Below are 18,181 nucleotides of genomic sequence, written 5' to 3'. Positions count from 1 at the left end.
TGAGATTTACCCTCTGATTTGTCTCATTCTTTGGCTTCGAGCCATGTTACATATCCACTATCATCACCCTGAAATTAACATTTTAAAATCTTGAAATCTGAATTTTAAAATATCTTACTTCCTTTCCAACTTATTTCATTTCTAATGTATTTCTTTCTATTTTTGAATATTATAAATTCTGCTTATATTCTGAAAATATGAACTTATTTTACCAACTCACACCAAATGCTATACAGATTTCATAAAATGTCTTTCCTACTTATTAATATTATCATTCTTCTCATTCCTTGACTGTTCTGAGGATCCTGGAAAATCCTTTACATGTACGACTGCCACTCTCTCTTCACAGCAATGCTCTAAGTAGTGATTACTGTGCACGTGTCTCAAGAGAACATAGGTCCTTCGTTGCCCCCCACCAGGTGCTGACCTGGTCTGGGTGAAGATGTGCACTAGTGGGGGTGAGCCCCAAAGATATCTCTTTGGCTGCTGGTCGGTACTCTAGGTTTAAGGACAGGAGCAGCTAAGAATAAAGGCATTTCTTCTGACTGTCTGGGCTAAGCAGTCTGCATCTGAAACACAGCAACAGTAAAGTCTTTTGACCACAGGACTTGGTCTGGCACCAAAACACTACATGTCCTAGAAAAGCGGCCTTCAACCTTTTTCTCATAAACTTCCTAAAATAATTTTGAAAAATTATGTACCCTCTTCACACATTTTTTAAATTGACATCTAGAAATTTTAAATATAAATTTAAAGAGTTGCAAAGGGTATAATTTCTGGTGTGCTGGAAACATTGACATTTAATTTGAAACAGTGATATCATTCTTAAGTGGATCCAAGGGAATTTATCATAGCAAAATGATTCCACCATCAACCATTTAAAAAAAAAAAACACACCTGTACAACTCCTCTTTAACAGAAATTTGACACTATTTTTTGCCCTGAACTTATACTTTGATTCTACTTACCCCTCACAAATTTAGAATTTTAGCCTACTATATTTTAATGCCTGACCATGTTTTTTATATATTTTTAAAATCTGATCGTAAGGCTCAACATGGGGGGTGGAGAGTAAGGAAGAGAGAGGGAGGGAATACATATATTTCCTTCTGGAATATACCTCAACATTATAATAGTCGTATATGACAAGCCCACAGGTATCATACTCAGCAGCAAAAAACTGAAAGATTTCCTCTAAGTTCAGGAATTAGACAAGGGTGCCAAACTTACCACTTTTATCCAACATAATAATGGAAGTCCTGGCCAAAACAACTAGGCAAGAAGAATAAAAAGCATCCAAACCCAAAGGAAAAAGTAAAATTGTCTGTTGGCACATGACATGATCTCGTCAATAAATGGTGCTGGGAAAACTGGATATCCATATGCAGATGGTGTATCTTACACCACACACAAAAATCAACTAAAATGGATTAAAGACTTAAACATAAGACATAAAACCATAAAACTCCTAAAAGAAAATATAGTGGAAAATCTCCTTGACATTTGTGTAGGCAATGATTTCTTGGATATGACACTAAACGCACAAGCTACAAAAGCAAAAATATCCAAGCAGGACTACATCAAATTAGAAAGTGTCCGCACAGCAAAGGAAACAATCAACAGAGTGAAAAGGCAACCTATGCAATGGGAGAAAATATTTGCAAGCTGTATCTCTGATAATGAGTTTATATCCAAAATATATAAGGAACTCATACAACTCAATAGCAAACAAACAAACAAACAAAAAACCCAATTAGAAAATAGGCAAAGGACATAGAGATTTCTCCAAAGAAGATATACAAATGGCCAACAGATATATGAAAAGATACTCAACATCAGTAATTATCAGGGAAATGTAAATCAAAACCACAATGAGAAGTCACATCACACACGTAAGGATGGCTATTATCTAAATAATAAAAGATAACAAGTGCTGGTAAGGATTTGGAAAAATTGGAACCCTGGTAACACTGTTGGTAGGAATATAAAATGGTGCAGTTGCCATGGAGAACAGTACTCAGGTTTGTCAAAAAATTAAAAGTAGATCTACCAAACCATCCAGCAATCCCCGTTCTGGGTATACACTCAGGGACATAAAATCCTCATCTGGAAGAGACATCTGTACTCCTATGTTCATTGCAGTATTATTCGCAGTAGTCAGCATAGGGAAACAAATTAAATATCCATCTGTAGAAAGGAAATGTATATGCATACAATATAATATTACACAGCCTTACAAAAGAAGGAAGTCCTGTCATTTGCAACAGCATGGAAGTACTTGGAAGACATTACATTAAGTGAAATAAGCCAGACACAGAAAGACAAATATTGCATGATCTCACTTATATGTGGAATCTAAAACAAAAAAGTCAAACTCATAATAACAGAGTAGAATGGTGGTTACCAGAGCCTTGGGGGTGGAGGAAAAGGAAAGATATTGATCAAAGGGTACAAACTTTCAGTTAAAAAAGGCTTAAGCCTACACATATCCACGGGTGACCATAGCTTAATTCTATTGATAACATTGAGACAGTTCAGCATCAATTTTAACCCAGAATTTCATTCTTTCTGTTCTTAAGCTCTAAGAAAATAAGTAGATGGGACATTATTATAGCAATGTCTATCAATTTGTTTCCTTCCTATTTGATTGTCCCAAAATAATACAGTGATTGATAAGCAAAATCTATTTTTCCATCATTCAGCAGTTGAAAACTTGAATAAATCCTTCATCAGCTTTGTTGAAAGCAGAGAAATAGAAGCCATCTAATTTACAGGAGGATTTATTACATCATTGGTAAATTGCTTTCTCAAAACTAACAGGAACATTAAAATTTTTCCTTTTGAAAGGTGATGTGGAGGTTTTTTCCACTCCAGAACGAACACAGCGTGGTTAAGACTCACGCTGGGTTAGAGGTGTACCTTTTTTTGTAAAGTCAAGGAAGGGAGACTGAAAGTGGCTTGAGAGAGAACTTGCATTTAGCAGGTTCTTTCCTAGAAAGACGGGCTTTAGGGGAGAGTACTTATGAACTGCAGGAATCATATATCAATTCTATTAAAACTGAACTTGTGCCTGTCTAGCCCTTGGCAAGTCGTCTTGTTTACGCAGGTGGTCCCCCATCTCAGGGCAGTCAGCATAGCAAGGATCTGGAAGAGATCCTGAATCTCAGCCTCAAGTCACCACACAGAAGCAGAAGAAATGGCCCTTTAAAGTGAATATGCTTTCCAAGGAATTTCTAGAAAAATGGGAGCTTGGGGTGTGAGAATGAGAACTAAACATCCTGTTAGTCAGGGTAGGTACTGGCTCAAGTGTCACAGCCTGACACCGACTGAGAGACTGTATTTTTTAATACTCTAAATAGTAGAGAAAAGAATTTTAATTATAGACCACCAGTGAGCCATATTACTTGTGGCTGGTGCTAGACAGGAACCAGGAGGTATAATATAGAGCCTTTGTCTTTAAGGAGCTTCCAATTTACTTGAGCCATCTGCTAAGAAAGTTAAATTCAAGCAGGAAGAGGATATGTGGGTGATATTATTAAAGCAGTAGCTCAGGGGAAGCAGAAGGAAGGCAGCTACAGGATGCATCGTTCTAGGACGGAAGGGTGTGATGTCAGAAGTTCCGGGCAGCACGAGGTGTGTCTCCAAGGAAGTGCACCAGAGAAAAGTTAAATGTGTACATTCCCCATGACAGAAGGCATTTGCTAACCAAGAGAGGCCTACAAAGAGTACCTACATACAAAGACATTTTGCCCCTTCACCTCTTCCCCTCATCCCCACCTCCACCCTACCCAAAAGTGATAGAAAGAGCATACGAGCAGGCAAAACAAGAAGCACGTGAGGAACAGACAGCAGTACCCTTTCCCCTAGGTAGGTTTCTGGGAAAGCTGGGAGGAAGGAAAGGAAAACCCTACCCTTTTGAAATGGGTAGGTTCTGACTTAAAGTGGTCTGAAATTTTAATACCTGAACATGTTATTTAATACCTGAAAATGGGCAGCAAAGCTATAGTTTCTGCCAAGATCTCTCCCAAGGGCAGGAGAGGGTGATCCTGGAGCACATCTGAGAGCAGTACCAGAAGAGAAGTTAAGTTTTTTGCTACTTACACTTGGCCAAATTTATCCCGTGCAGTAAATTGGCTACACAGATCAAATAAAATCATGATGAAAGCAACTCCAAAACACTGCTCTGGAAAAAAGTCACGGATTATAAGGGGAAGTTATTTACAAGCTGTAAATCCATCCTCGAGATGTTGATAATCATAGTTTTATACACTTTCTCCCAAGCTCTCTCACTGCTGTTTTCCATTAGTGTTTTTTAGCAAGCATCTGGAATCTTAATCGATCATACTTTCCCCTCTAATTCAGATGCCACGAATTATGAGGATCCACGCATTAGCTTCCTTTACTTGCAAACAAACTCTCAATGAATGTAGTTTCTGTATTTGGCCAGTGTTTGTCTCTTTAGGCCTCATTTTCTTCTGCACCAGTAGTATGAGTTTTAGAGAAATCTTATTTCTGGTGAATTTATGTAAGAGGAAGGAATCTCATATTTTTAAAGATGGAAATGATAAAAGATGAAACTTGTGTGCTGTTTGAGTGTTTTCCTTTTGATTCATTAAAAACAGGCATACTTTTTGATAGATCATTTAAAAATGTAGTGTATTCTCTCTCTCATCAGCAAGAGTAGCTGGCTAATGAATTACACTTCAAAACTAATTCTGGCATTAGTAAATTAAAATGAAAACTACTATGTTTTTAAAAAGCACAGTTACCTTTCTATTGGTTTATTTGCAATCTGTATTTAATCTCTCTTAAACACTTGTCCTAGTAGCTTGTCATTCTGATAAGCTTTCCATTTATAGCGGCAGTATTCTTTCAATAGTTTGACAGATTATTACAATTATGGTTCAGAATTTAAAGTTTCCAGAAACGGGTACTGAAGCCTGTGTTTCCCGTCATTTTCATGAGGTAGAAGAATGTTCTATCCTAAAAACCATAAATATATTTCTCTAATGATGCAACTCATCAGTTTTTCTTACTGCTCCTTGCCTTTCTGTTTTATTACTTTGAAGAGGGGTTGGGGACAGAGACCAATTAACCTTCAAAGGTCTTTAATAAGACAGCATTATGGGGCTTCCCTGGTGGCGCAGTGGTTGAGAATCCGCCTGCCAATGCAGGGGACACGGGTTCGAGCCCTGGTCTGGGAAGATCCCACATGCCGCGGAGCAACTAGGCCCGTGAGCCACAATTACTGAGCCTGCGCGTCTGGAGCCTGTGCTCCGCAACAAGAGAGGCTGCGATAGTGAGAGGCCCGCGCACCATGATGAAGAATGGCCCCCGCTTGCCACAACTGGAGAAAGCCCTCACACAGAAACAAAGACCCAACACAGCTATAAATAAATAAATTAATTAATTAATTAATTAATTAAAAAAAAAAAGACAGCATTATGGGATGAACGAGATAGAGGGTATAGCAAAACACAGTGCTGCTTCCCAGGATCTTTTTGTGTGTGTGGCAAGAACATTTAACATGCGATCTACCCTCTTCAAGAATTTTTAAGAGTATGATGCAGCATTGTTAACTATAGGTGTGATGTTGCACAGCAGCTCTCTAGAATTTAGTCATCTTGCCTGACTGAAACTTTAAGCTCCTCAAATAGCAACTCCCCATTCCCTGCTCCCCCAAGTTCCTGATTTGTTTTTAACAACGAATTTCCTTCCTTCTACTTCCCCAGAAGCAAGGTCTATCTTGGCCCTCCATAGGGTATTATTAGCTTTTATGCTTTTAGGCACTCAAAGGATGCTCATCATCTGCAGGGAAAGTGCTTTAAGATCACTACGTATCAGGAGATTGGTGGCCACTACATGACCATGACAAATCACTCCCTACCCCTTTCAGCTTCAGCTGTCGTCTGACTACCCCTCCACTTCCTTTCAGCTGGTATCGTTAAGGGTATGGGCTAAAACTGAAATAATGAAATGTCTGGAAATGGTAGAAAGCTATAAAAGTGGAGCAACAATGCTTCTGTACCTCATTCATAGAGAACAAAACTTTCCCTGGTTGACTGAGAGACTATGAAACGATGACTTAAAAATTCGTTAAGTAATAGAATTTTCTCCACTGAAAATACCACTTGTCTACATTCCCTTCCCTATATTAAAAAATCAAAATTAAAAACAAAACTTTAATAGACGACCTCACTACCACGCTTCACAAATCAAACTTGTCTCTAAACACCACTTTTATTAGATCCCAGGTTCCATATTCTAAGTCATGTACCAACCTCACATGCTGTTTTCCACCTAATTGCCGGCAGGAAATCTGAATTACAAGAATGAAATAGGCAATGGCTAGAAATCTTGATTACATTTATTGGAAATATGGACTAAATAAGGCACTTTAATTAGTATCAGACAGAAGAATGAATTGATCTCCAATAAAGCACAAACTGTTGAAGCAATAAGATTTAGAAAACGTGTCCGAGGCATAATTCACTATGATGATGGAGGAGATGAATCTCTTTCCTGTTGTGCAAGATGAGTTCAAGATAAAAGTGACCACACTGCTGAAAAGCTGCAGTTGGTCAGCATTCAGGAGATACATTTTTAAGGAAATCTGCCCCTGGGATACAATGATAAACACAAATCTTTTAATTCTTTTTAAAAGTTAACTCAATCTTCGTGAAGAAACAGGTAAGATATTTTAGCCAAATTTCCTTGTGAAAAGAGTAATCAAAAGTGTATTGGAGGCTTAACTGTAATATTTTCTCTCTAACTCATAAGTATTTTAATTCATTTAAATTATCCATGTATATGTTCCCTATTATAGCATCTCTTTATGAATACATTCTGAGTTTATTAGAAATAAAATGAGACGTATTCTGTGAAAACTTTTGCTATTTTTGGAAAAAATTATTGTTAAAATAACTATTTATATAAAAATTAACTCATTTGATTGACCAAATATTTAAGTATCAATTAAGTAAAAGACTTTGTAGAGATTATGCTAAGTGAAAAAAAGCCAGATACAAAAGACTACATTTTGCATATCATTTATATGAAATGTTCAGAAAAAAAATTACAGAGCTAGAAGGCATACGAGTGTTTTCCTGGAACTGAGTAAGATTGCAAATGGGAATGAGGCAACTTTGTGAAATAATGTGTTTTGAAACTGAATTGTGATGATAGTGCACAAGTGTATAAATTTATTAAAAATCATCTAAATTTCAATAAAAGAATTTTATGCTATATAAACTATACCTCAGTAAAACTTTAAGAAAAGATTCTGTGAAAACATCATGGCATTGAGATTCTAAGGGCATTTGCACTCCCTCGAGAACTCACAGAGTACTAGAGTAGGGTAGTGTTTGTGATCACCACCCCCCCCCCCAATTAATATGTTGAGGCCCTAATCCCCAATGTGATGGTATTTGGAGGCGGGGCCTTTGGGAGGTAAGTGGGCTCAGATGAGGTCATGGGACTGGAGACCCATGAGAATATTGGTGTCCTTGTTATGGGATGAAGAGAAATGAGATCTGTCTCTCTACCATGTGACGACACAGCAAGAAGGCAGCCATCTGTAGGGCAGGAAGAGGGCTCTCACCAAGAACCCAACCTAGCAGGGCTATTATGGTTCACTATGTAATACGGATTAGTAACCAGAAAATACCCACAAAGAAAAATCCATCCCCAGATGGTTCCACTGGTAATTCTACCAAACACGTAAAAAATAATTAATACCAATTCTTCATACCCTTCCAAAAAGTAGAAGAATTTTATGAGGTCAATATAAAAATCAGACAGATGCCAACAAAAAAAGGATATTACAGACCAATCTCTTATGAATATAGATTTAAAAAATCCTCAACAAAATACTAGAGAAAATAATCCAGTAAGAAAAATAATTATATACATCACGGTCAAGTGGCAATTATGCCAGGAATGCAAGGTTGATTTAACACCCCTCCCCCAAAAAGCATATAATGTAATGTACCATATTGATAGAATAAAAGGCAAATACCATACGGTCATCTCAATAGATGCAGAGAAAACATTTGACAAAATCCAACACCCTTTCATGAAAAAAAAAACCCACTCAAACTACGAATAGAGAGGAATTTCCTCAAACTGATAAGGGGCATCTATGAAAAAGGCACAGCTAACATCATGTTTAACAACGAAAGCCTATACTTTTCCTCTAAAATCAGGAATACAAGGATGTCTTTTCTTGCCACTTCTATTTCACATTGTACTGGAGGAGCTAGTCAGGGCAATTAGGCAAAAAATGAAATAAAAAGCATTCAGATTGGACAGTAAGAAATAAAACGATCACTATTTGCAAATGACGTATTATATAGAAAGAAGTCTAAGAAATCCAGTAAAAAAAAGTACTATTAGAATAAACAAGTTCAGCAAGGGTGCAGCATGTGGAATTAATATACAAAAAATCAACTGTATTTCTATACACTGGCAATGAACAATCCAAAAGTGAATTTAAAAGAACAATTCCATTAATAATAGCATCAAAAAGAATAAAATACTAGAAATAAACTTAACCAAAGAAGTAAAAAACATACTTTGAAAACTACAAAACATTGTTGAAAGAAATTAAAGATTTAGATACACGGAAAGATATCCCACGTTCCTGGGTAGGAAGACTTAATATTGTTAAGTTGGCAATACTCTCCAAACTGACCCCAGATTCAATACAATTCCTATCAGAATCCAAGCTGGTGATATTTACAAAATTTTTGCAGAAATTGACAAAGTGATCCTAAAATTCAGACGGAAAACCAGAATAGCCAAAATAATCTTGAAAAAGAACATATTTGGAAGACTCACACACCTGATCTTAAAACTCAATACTAAGCAATGGTAATTAAGATAATGTGGTACTAGCATAAGGATAGACATATAGATATGTCAATGAAATGAAACTGACAGTCCCTAAATAAACCCATGTATCTATCATCAAATGATTTTCAGAAGGGTACCAGGAACATTTAATGGACAAGGAGTAGTTTCTTCAATAAATGTTGTTGGGACAACTGGACTATCATACACAAAAGAAGGAAGTTGCACCCTACATCATACCATGTACAAAAATTAAAATGGGTCAATCACCTAAACGTAAGAGCTGAAATTATGACAGTGTTAGGAGAAAACACGGGGGTAAATCTTTGTGACCTTGGATTTGGCACTGGATTCTTAGATATGACACCAAAAGCACAGCAACAAACAAAAACTAGGTAAACTGGACTTAAAGTTGTAAAACTTTTGTGCTTCAAAAGACAGTATCAATAAAGTGAAAAGATAATACACAGAATGGAAGAAAACATTTGCAAATCATATATATGATAAGGGTCTAGTATCTAGAATATATAAATAGTTCTTTCAACTTAACAACCAAAAGGCAAACAACTCAAATAAAAAATAGGCAAAAAACTTGAATAGACATTTCTTTCTCTAAAGAAGATATATGAATGGCTTCTATAGCATATGAAAAGATGATCAACATCATTAGTCATTAGAGAAGAGCAAATCAAAACCACAAGATATCACTTTACTCTTACTAGGATGGCTATATATTTATATATTTTTTTAAAAGTCAAACAACAAGCATTGATGAGAATATGAAGAAATTTAACTCACATACATTGCTGGTGGGAAAGTAAAATGGTGCATTGTGAAAAAGCATTTTGATGGATTATCAAAAAGCTGAACATAGAATGACCGTATCATTCAGCAATTTCACTCCTAGCTATATACCCAAAACAACTGAAAACAGGTACTCAGATGGGTATTTGTATACCAGCCTTAACTGCAGCATCATTCACAGTAGCCAAAAGGTAGAAACAACCCAAGTCTCATTAGCCTAGATGAATAAACAAAACGTGGTATATACATACAATGGAATATCATTCAGCCATAAAAAGGAATGAAGTCCTGACACATGCCACAAGATGGATGAACCTTGAAAATATGCTAAGTGAAAGAAGCCAGTCACAAAAGAGCACATATTATCGATATATATGATTCCTTTTATATGAAATGTCCCAAACAGGCAAATCCACAGAGACAGAAAGTCAATGAGTAGTTGCTTAGGGCTGAGGTGATTTGAGGCTGATACGTAACAGGTAAAGAGTTTCTCTCTGAGGTGACAGGTATGTTCTAAAATCGATGATGGTTGCATAACACCGTGAATATACTAAAACAGCTAATGTTTAAAACAGACACCAAACCCCTCCCCCTTGACTCCATGTACCTTGCTAGAAATGGTCCCAGTTTCTCTGTCTCCTCTCAAGCCTCCTCTTGAGAGGTTTTAACCTCTGAAAGAGCTGTTTATCCTCATTATTTTCACTTCACCGTGAATTAGTAAATTCTGACTGAGTACCTACTAGGTGCTAAGATATAAGATCAACAGGACAAGAGCTCTATTCAGAAGGACAGAGGAAGGGAAACAGTACAAGATACACAGACGAGGAACCCATTCATCTAAAAGTTATAAAGTGATGAGCCAGAAAATATCCACTTAGCATTGGGTTGTCTAAAGGAAGGGGTTGTTCTCAGCAAGTGATGTTTAAGTTTCTCAATACTAAGGATCCAGCTATAAAAAGGTAAGAGGCAGAGCAACTGCAGGCAGAGGGAAAAGCAAGTGCAATGATGAGAGAAGGCTGATAGGAACTTCATGAGGTCCAGGGAGGCGGAATAGTAACTGACCAGGGGAACAGAGAGACAAGGTGAGGTCCCAGAGGTAATGAGAGGCTGGTCAGGGGCAGACCTGTAGGGCTTTGTAAGGCAGGGTGAGAAGTTTCAGTTTGCTTCTTCTCAATCCCATAATACTCTGTGCACATCTGTCCCGTTACACTTAATTCTCTGTATACCTCCTTAGACTTTGTCTGCCCTAAAGAAAATCAAAGTTTCTCGTTCATCTCTATCTAGCCAGTGCTCAGCCAGAATCTCAGAGATGGAGGTTTCCTGAATGAAGAATCCACATATTGACACCATTATAAGGCAAAAATCCTAAGGCCTGTAAGAAATTCTAAATAAAGTTTAAATGGAAGAAAAAATGTTATCGAAAGGCAGTGTGCAAATGAAGGCCAGGCAATTTTCATTTAAATTCCCCTGGCCCACCTGGTTATTTCTACCAGAGACTGTGATGTTTCCCAAGTTTGAATCTGTTAAAAAGAACATCTTCCAGACTTAATTAAACTCACCCTCAGAATATGAAACATAAAACTGCCAGCAAAGAACAGTTTTAGCACCTCCAGTTACTGCACGGTAGTCATTAACTGGTTCTCTAACTCAAGCCTACTCACTAAAGTATCCCAAGACATTGTCTAACATATCTACCTCAGCACCACCGCAGAGCTATAATACACAGAAATGGAAAAGCTGCAGATTACATTTCTAGTAACTGAAATAGGATCAAGCACTGCCTTTTAAATAATACATAACAACACATGCATTCCTTACAAATGACTTACAAACATTTAATTGCCCAATAATTAGCTTCACATTTGCATGTTGGATTTTCTGTTTGTGCTACACAGGGATTCTGCATAGCTCTAATTATAGCCTCATTACCCAGAAAGGCACACACTGATTCTAACGCAGTAGAGACAAAGCTAGCCAAATAACAGTTTCAGAGTGTAAAACCATACGATTCTTCAAAGAGATAAAGCACATGTCTTCAAGAGGGAAGAAAAACACATTTTTTTCAACTGGCTTACTGTGGCCTTGAGGCTTCGGCCTGATCCGTCTGCAGTTTTTCTCCTCCTTCCACTTCCATTGTACAGTAAACAATTCGATTGGGAGCGACTGACTTCAAACCTTGCACTTCCATTATGACAATCTAAAGATAAGAAAAACGTTTCACTGATTCGTCAAGCTGACAACACTAGCAATAGAGACAGCGGTATGAACTACATACAATTAGGAAGACCAATTGATAAAATTATCTGGCAATATCATGGTATTTTATCTTCTTTATAATCCACCTTTATTTATGGAAGGTAAATAACATTTTGAGAAAGTCTGGTATCTGAAGACGCATCTCCTGCCAGCTATGAAAGATTAAAGTCTCTAAATAGGAGCCATAATGAAGTAAGTCAGATATAAACTCAGAGCCTTAAAAAAAATTATGGCAGGTCTGCATGAGGCAAAGCAGAATTATTAATGAAAATTCAGTGAATGTGTTAAAAGGATACAGGTTGAATTCCACATAAGGTGACTGGAAGACACTGTCACCATCACACCAATTCACTGACATCAATACATGACATCAGAAAATTTCTATATTCACTTATTTTATATGACTACTAGCATTTATAAAAGAATTTTCTTCAGAGCCACTGTTTACCTTATGAAAATATGGAAAATATAACTTGGCAATGAATATCTTACTATTAACTTGACAAGGAAAACAATTTTCCCCATCCATTAAAGGTATATACCAATTTGATGCAGTCTACTGGAAAAGGGTAGAAAGACTGATATTACCTTATATATTTGTAACTCCTGGGGGAAAGGGAAACATAGTTTTCAAGTGTGCTTTTTATGTCTGTATAAAAGACTGCCAATCTTAAAATATGGTAAACTAACATTCTTACTGGATGTACACATAAAATATGACTACTACTGAATATCATTTATAATAGTTTTTTTAAATCAAAACTTGCATCATGAAGTTTCCTAAATTCTCAAAATTAATAAAATATATTCAATGACCTTTTTATACATGCACATGTATTGATCTCCTGTTGTATATGTATAAACAAGATTAATAGCATCATTCATGCCATGTAGCTACCAAAATATCCACTAAAAACATATGTGTCATTTATTGATCTTTTAATACATTATGAAAATCATTACACTCTTCATAGAGCTCTGATATGAAAGTTAAGGCAAAAAGTCTCAAAGGAACAAACCATCTTAAAAGAACTTTTCTTCCTTTCAGTTCTGGTACAACAGCTTTTTTTGTAAATACAAATGCCTACTATTTTTGTTGCATTTTTTCATAAAAACATATGGGAAACTGATCACGAAAAAATACGGGTCAAATTCAGAACCATTTTCCTCCCTCAATCAAGGCTTTTGTCATTTTGTCACACTGAAATGCATACCAACATATGAATAAAAATGAAGACAACAGACAACAGACTATGAGAATTAATAGATAATAGTAACAGTTTTCACAGTTGCTCTAATACTCAAGGAAGTTTAGGTGAAGTACTAAACATGAAACAGAATTGAGTACACAAGATAAATCTAGAAATCTTGACGGCACTGGTTCCTATATGGGATATGACTGTTTGTCCTGCATCTCTTTCTGTAGAGTGTTTAATAGCCAAAGTGCAAGAGAGAAGAAAGGAAGCATCTGCTTAACACTATTTCTGTTACCTCTACTACAAGCTACTATAAACAGGACCTCCTAAAACATACGAGTTGTGAAACAGTTTTTTGTCCCTCAAAACAATGCTCCCATCTGTGCCGGGAATGTTCTATCCTGCAGAATTGCCACTTTCAAAAGATGTAACTTCTGTTATGAATCCACACATATAAGTAAATAAAACACAGTTCTACAGATCTGACTTCCAAAAAGAATTTGAAAAGTGCAACTAGTCTCAATCATTAATGATAAAGGCGGCTAAGAATTCCATGGACCATCAACTAACCTAAGTTATCTTAGGTAACTGTTTCAACTAATTGCCAGCAAAACTTGATAATGAAACTACAGAAAATAAAACTGATCTGTGTTCTGTCTTTTCTTCCCAGATCTCTGGATAACTGATGTAATCAGGATAAAATAGACAAAGTTATTCTAGAAGCATAAAGAAGGGAGGCATGTACAAAATATGAAACTAGATAAACACGCTTCTGAATAATGCATTGTCCGCCCACAGAGTTACATGGCACTCAGGCATGTGCGGGTTGTGTGAAAAGGCAGCTGAGCAGTATGGTGAATAGGGGGACCACACACGTACCTCCAAACACAGAGGAGGTCACAGGGTCTGCCAGCCTAAAACACTCAGTGTGAACATCAACTACATTCATGCCACTGACACCATTCCCCTTACAACAGACTCATAACTTCATGGATGAACGTTTTCCTAATCTTACTTGAATATTAAATTTTAACATACCATTGTTTGGCTTAGTGTTTTGTGAGTTAGCTTGTCTCTTGCTTTATAATTCTCTCTGAAGGCTTCATAAATGAAGAGACATAAGAGTAATCTTGTGAGGCTAACTGCTGCGTTTTGATACCATCAAAGTTCCTAATTCAATAAACAATTATCGAGTCAACTGTTTTAGGCTGTTGGCACTGTTTTAGGCTCCTGGGATACCTCAGTAAACAAAAGAGAAAAAAAAAAGACTTTAACTTCCTAAAGCTTACATTCTAGTAAAGAAAGCCAGATAATGAATAATAAATATAATAAATAACTGATTTATATGTTAGGTGGTGTGGTGCAAGAAGGGAGGAGTGGGTAGAAATTTTAAAGAAATGATAAAATTTTAGCAGTGTTTCAAATCTGCACTTATTCATTTGACTCAGACTTCAGATCCTAGAAAAACTCCTTCTCTGCTGGACCAGCTCTAAGCCTGATGATGAAATGTGAAACCCTTAAAATGGCTTAACTGCTTGCCCTTCAGAGTTTTCTTAGGCTGAAATCTGGTGTCTGATGAGCGAGGCCTGGATAATTGGCGAGAGATAATTATTCAGTTTAGCTAGACTGAGGTCAGAGGCCTTGGGGCTGGAGGAGGTACCTGGTCCATTCCCTCAGGTGTCCCATAGACAAGCACTGTGTAGTCTGCCCTGAAAGAGACTTCATTTTGTTGTGAGACACAACTCCTCTTTAAAATACTGTAGGCAACATGGAACAGATCTGTACTATGCCATGATAGGAAAATATCTGCCTTATATAGACCTAGTAACAGAGGATGTCAAAACAATTGTAAAAATATGGAAGCTTCTCAGACCATGGCAAAATGAAGTTTTAACTCATTTCATCCTCCTAACACCCTTTTATTGCTAACTGAACAACCCTGTTTAAACATACTGGCAATGAAGCACAGAATAACAATTCATAGTTTCACCGAAAAACTAACTCATGAGCATAATTTTGTTTTCAAAAGGGAAAGAGAATTCATAAAAGCTAATTACTTAACAATGGTGTAAGATTTTTAAACAATAGAGAAAAGAGAAAGTGTTTTGAACTGTTTTCAGTTCTTCATGCTTATAGAGATAATGGTAAGTTTAAACATTACACAAATCATTTGCTTCCCAAATTATTTATTATTAATGAATTTAAATGCCAAACTCTTGTTAGAAAAATTTAGACTGTAATTAAATAACTGATTTTGTTTTGTACAAAACCTTAAGAAAAAAAGAGTTGGCACTTTTCATTTTAGTTGGCAGGAAACCTGACGCAGGAATGATTGGGAAATTCTACACCTGAGATACTATGTAGTTTCAAATTAAACATCCTGAGGTTATGAGGTTAAAGAGATTGAGAAGAAACCCAGGAACAAAGCCACTTAGCAAAGTTATTAGCTAATCCCTGAACTGGGTATGGAGTCAGAAGAAAATCTCCTATTTCTACCCTGACACTGAATTGAATCTATTAACCTACAAAGAAAATGTTAGCCTGGAAGGGAAGAAAGAGAGGCAGTTGTCTTATCCTCAAGCTTGAATTTCTCTTAGAGTTGAATAAGTGGAGGAAAGAACAGAAGCAGACATTTGCTTTTTCTGCCATAAACGAAGCAAGCCAAGTGTAAGAGGTATCAACAAAAAAATCTAAAGCTGTACCTCCTAAGACTCCACATATTTTGCTTTGTCAACGAGCAAACTCAAACAGCAGTACTGGGACCTAGCAGAGAGAGTACATAACAATGCAAGAAAGGAGTTACAAGCTTTAATTTTTGAGAGGCTAAAAATTTAAGCTGGATATTGCGAGCATATGTGTGGGTGTTGGGTATAAACCCATATACATATACATGGATCAGCCCATATACAGAGTTGAGCAGTGAGGAAATGCCATCATGAAAAATATCCACAGGGAGCAGTAGTAGGGGTCAGTGATCAATGTCTTTGGTTTCCAGTGATTTGTATAAAAGGGATGAAACTCTGAAGTCTTGGGGAACACAATTTTAAATGCACAACATTTATTCTCGTTTCTTTTTAATGATATTTACTGTACCTGTAATGAAACGGCAAGTCCTAGAAAGGAAGAAGTCTTTACTTCTCATCATCTATAGTACCCAATACTGTACATTACAGCTGGTTTATGCGATTTGATTCTACAAAGATGATCTCGTAGTTAAAGCAGATGAAAAACAAGAATAACCAAAAGCTTGAAAGGAGTTTCCAAATTACAGAGAATTCAGTTATGTGTTTAAATCCTATTTCCACTCAAGCGTGTTTCAGTGCTTACTCTACCAATAAATTTCCACCAGCCTAGGTGGCGCCAAGAACACTTGCCTCAAAACTTGTATTATTTTATTATTTAACCCTAACACCACTGTTATGTTTAAAGGACAATTTGCGTTAATTTGCATTCACACTCTGATTGTCTAGCAAATGAAGAATAATTTAACTTCTTCAAAATATATTACACTGCTTTAAATTTGAAATGTTACCACCAAGGTCAGCGGAAATGACCCTGTAGCCTCATTTACGCTGCCAGAAGCAAACACGGGATAAAGCCACTTACCTCTAAGGTGAATGACAGCACCACGTCGGACTTTGACAGCTGAATCTCATTCTCATCTCCTATGTCCAAAAAGGCAGAATTCTGTGAACGCTTTAATTTTTGTAATTTAAATTCTGGACCACCTTTCGAAACTGGAAGACTCTCCAAATTGGCCATTAGCAAATTCACTGAAGACCGCAACTCTTCTATATACATATTCTCCATCTCTTTTGCTATAAATCTGGGGAATTTTCTTTCCTTGAAAATAATTTTTAAAATAATAATGTTACACAAGTCATATTTCAATTTTATCGTAAAAGATTACATGATGTATATATACTTGACTGTCTTAGGAATTGTGATGCTCAGTATAATGCATTTACCTGATACTTCAGTCTCTACGCTTTGAAAGCCTCAGGCTTTGGCAGTTTTGATTATATTTAACTGTACCTTATCTACCTTACGGAGGATCATTATCATAAAAAATGAATAACATGATATACATTTTCAGATTAACTTTATTTTTGAGATGGTATTTATTTAAGGGAAAAACCAACTCTAAAAAACATACATGTAAAAAGTTTTAGTGTATAGATGAATCTTAATTAGCCACTGATATCTTTGAAATACTTGGAATAACTGGTCTATAAGAAGAATGTTCAGTATATACTGCTCTGACTGTTAAGAAACAAACATTTTAACAGTATCCCTCTTTCATACCACAGATGTGTTAGGCATTCAAATTGAAAAACCTTTACTATTACATAGCAGTATGGCCATACTTCTAAAATTAGTTAACTTTTATGTCATACAAATGTATCAAGATCCCTTATTGCCATAAATTCAGTTTTTTAGTAAAGGTTTAGAAAAACTTAAGTTTAAAGACTAAGGTAAATTTATGATAAAAGCTGTACATGAAAAAGTAATAATATCAATTTAGGAGATTCAATTTTCTTCCCAAATTACATGAGTGTTGCCATTCAGTTCTCAGATCTCTGAAATCAGACTTCTGTTTCTTTCACTCAGTTAAAAGGACATTCCAAGTACTGATACTTAGATAGATATTAACAGCTATTGCCAAACTACCCTTAGAGAAGGTTATACCCATTTACATTCCCACAAATAGCAAGTGAGGTTTCCTCACACTCTTGGCTCTTTCTTTAACCTCTGACAGCCTGGCACTTAGGTCTTCTCTCTGAAAGGTAGAGGGCATACAGCTTTATGATGGGAAATGCGATGTAATGTAATGACAGCTGTATAAAACTGGCTGGGGGATGACAGCCTAAAGCTGCCATCATTCAAATGAATGACTGCCTAAGGCTCCAGAAAAATCAATGCCTTTACTACTGTTTCCTTTGGCATCATTCAAACTGTAACCTAAGAAATCCCCATCTCCAGGGTGAATGGAATACATCCACAGTGCGTTCATCAACCCGCACCTGGTCTGACTCACTTGCACCAGTTTGTTCATGGGCTGGAAAGGAACATCT

The 18,181-nt window shown here is 36.5% G+C and overlaps 1 protein-coding gene across 14 annotated transcripts in view; it reads right to left on the bottom strand.

Moving 5' to 3' along the window:
* CADPS2 (calcium dependent secretion activator 2) overlaps nt 1-18,181 on the bottom strand; it is a 545,377-nt gene that overhangs the window by 302,478 nt on the left and 224,718 nt on the right. For all 14 annotated transcript variants that reach the window (XM_057549848.1, XM_057549852.1, XM_057549849.1 and 11 more), the window contains exons 5-6: nt 16,713-16,949; nt 11,730-11,851 (exon numbers count right to left, since the gene is read on the bottom strand). In XM_057549848.1, coding sequence (XP_057405831.1) covers nt 11,730-11,851; nt 16,713-16,949 — 359 coding nt within the window. The remainder of the gene's footprint in view (nt 1-11,729; nt 11,852-16,712; nt 16,950-18,181) is intronic.

The sequence above is a fragment of the Balaenoptera acutorostrata genome, chromosome 7, assembly GCF_949987535.1.
Source record: "Balaenoptera acutorostrata chromosome 7, mBalAcu1.1, whole genome shotgun sequence".
Lineage (NCBI taxonomy): Eukaryota > Metazoa > Chordata > Mammalia > Artiodactyla > Balaenopteridae > Balaenoptera > Balaenoptera acutorostrata.
The sequence above is the reverse complement of the archived record's forward strand: the minus strand, read 5'-3'. Positions and strand labels throughout refer to the sequence as shown.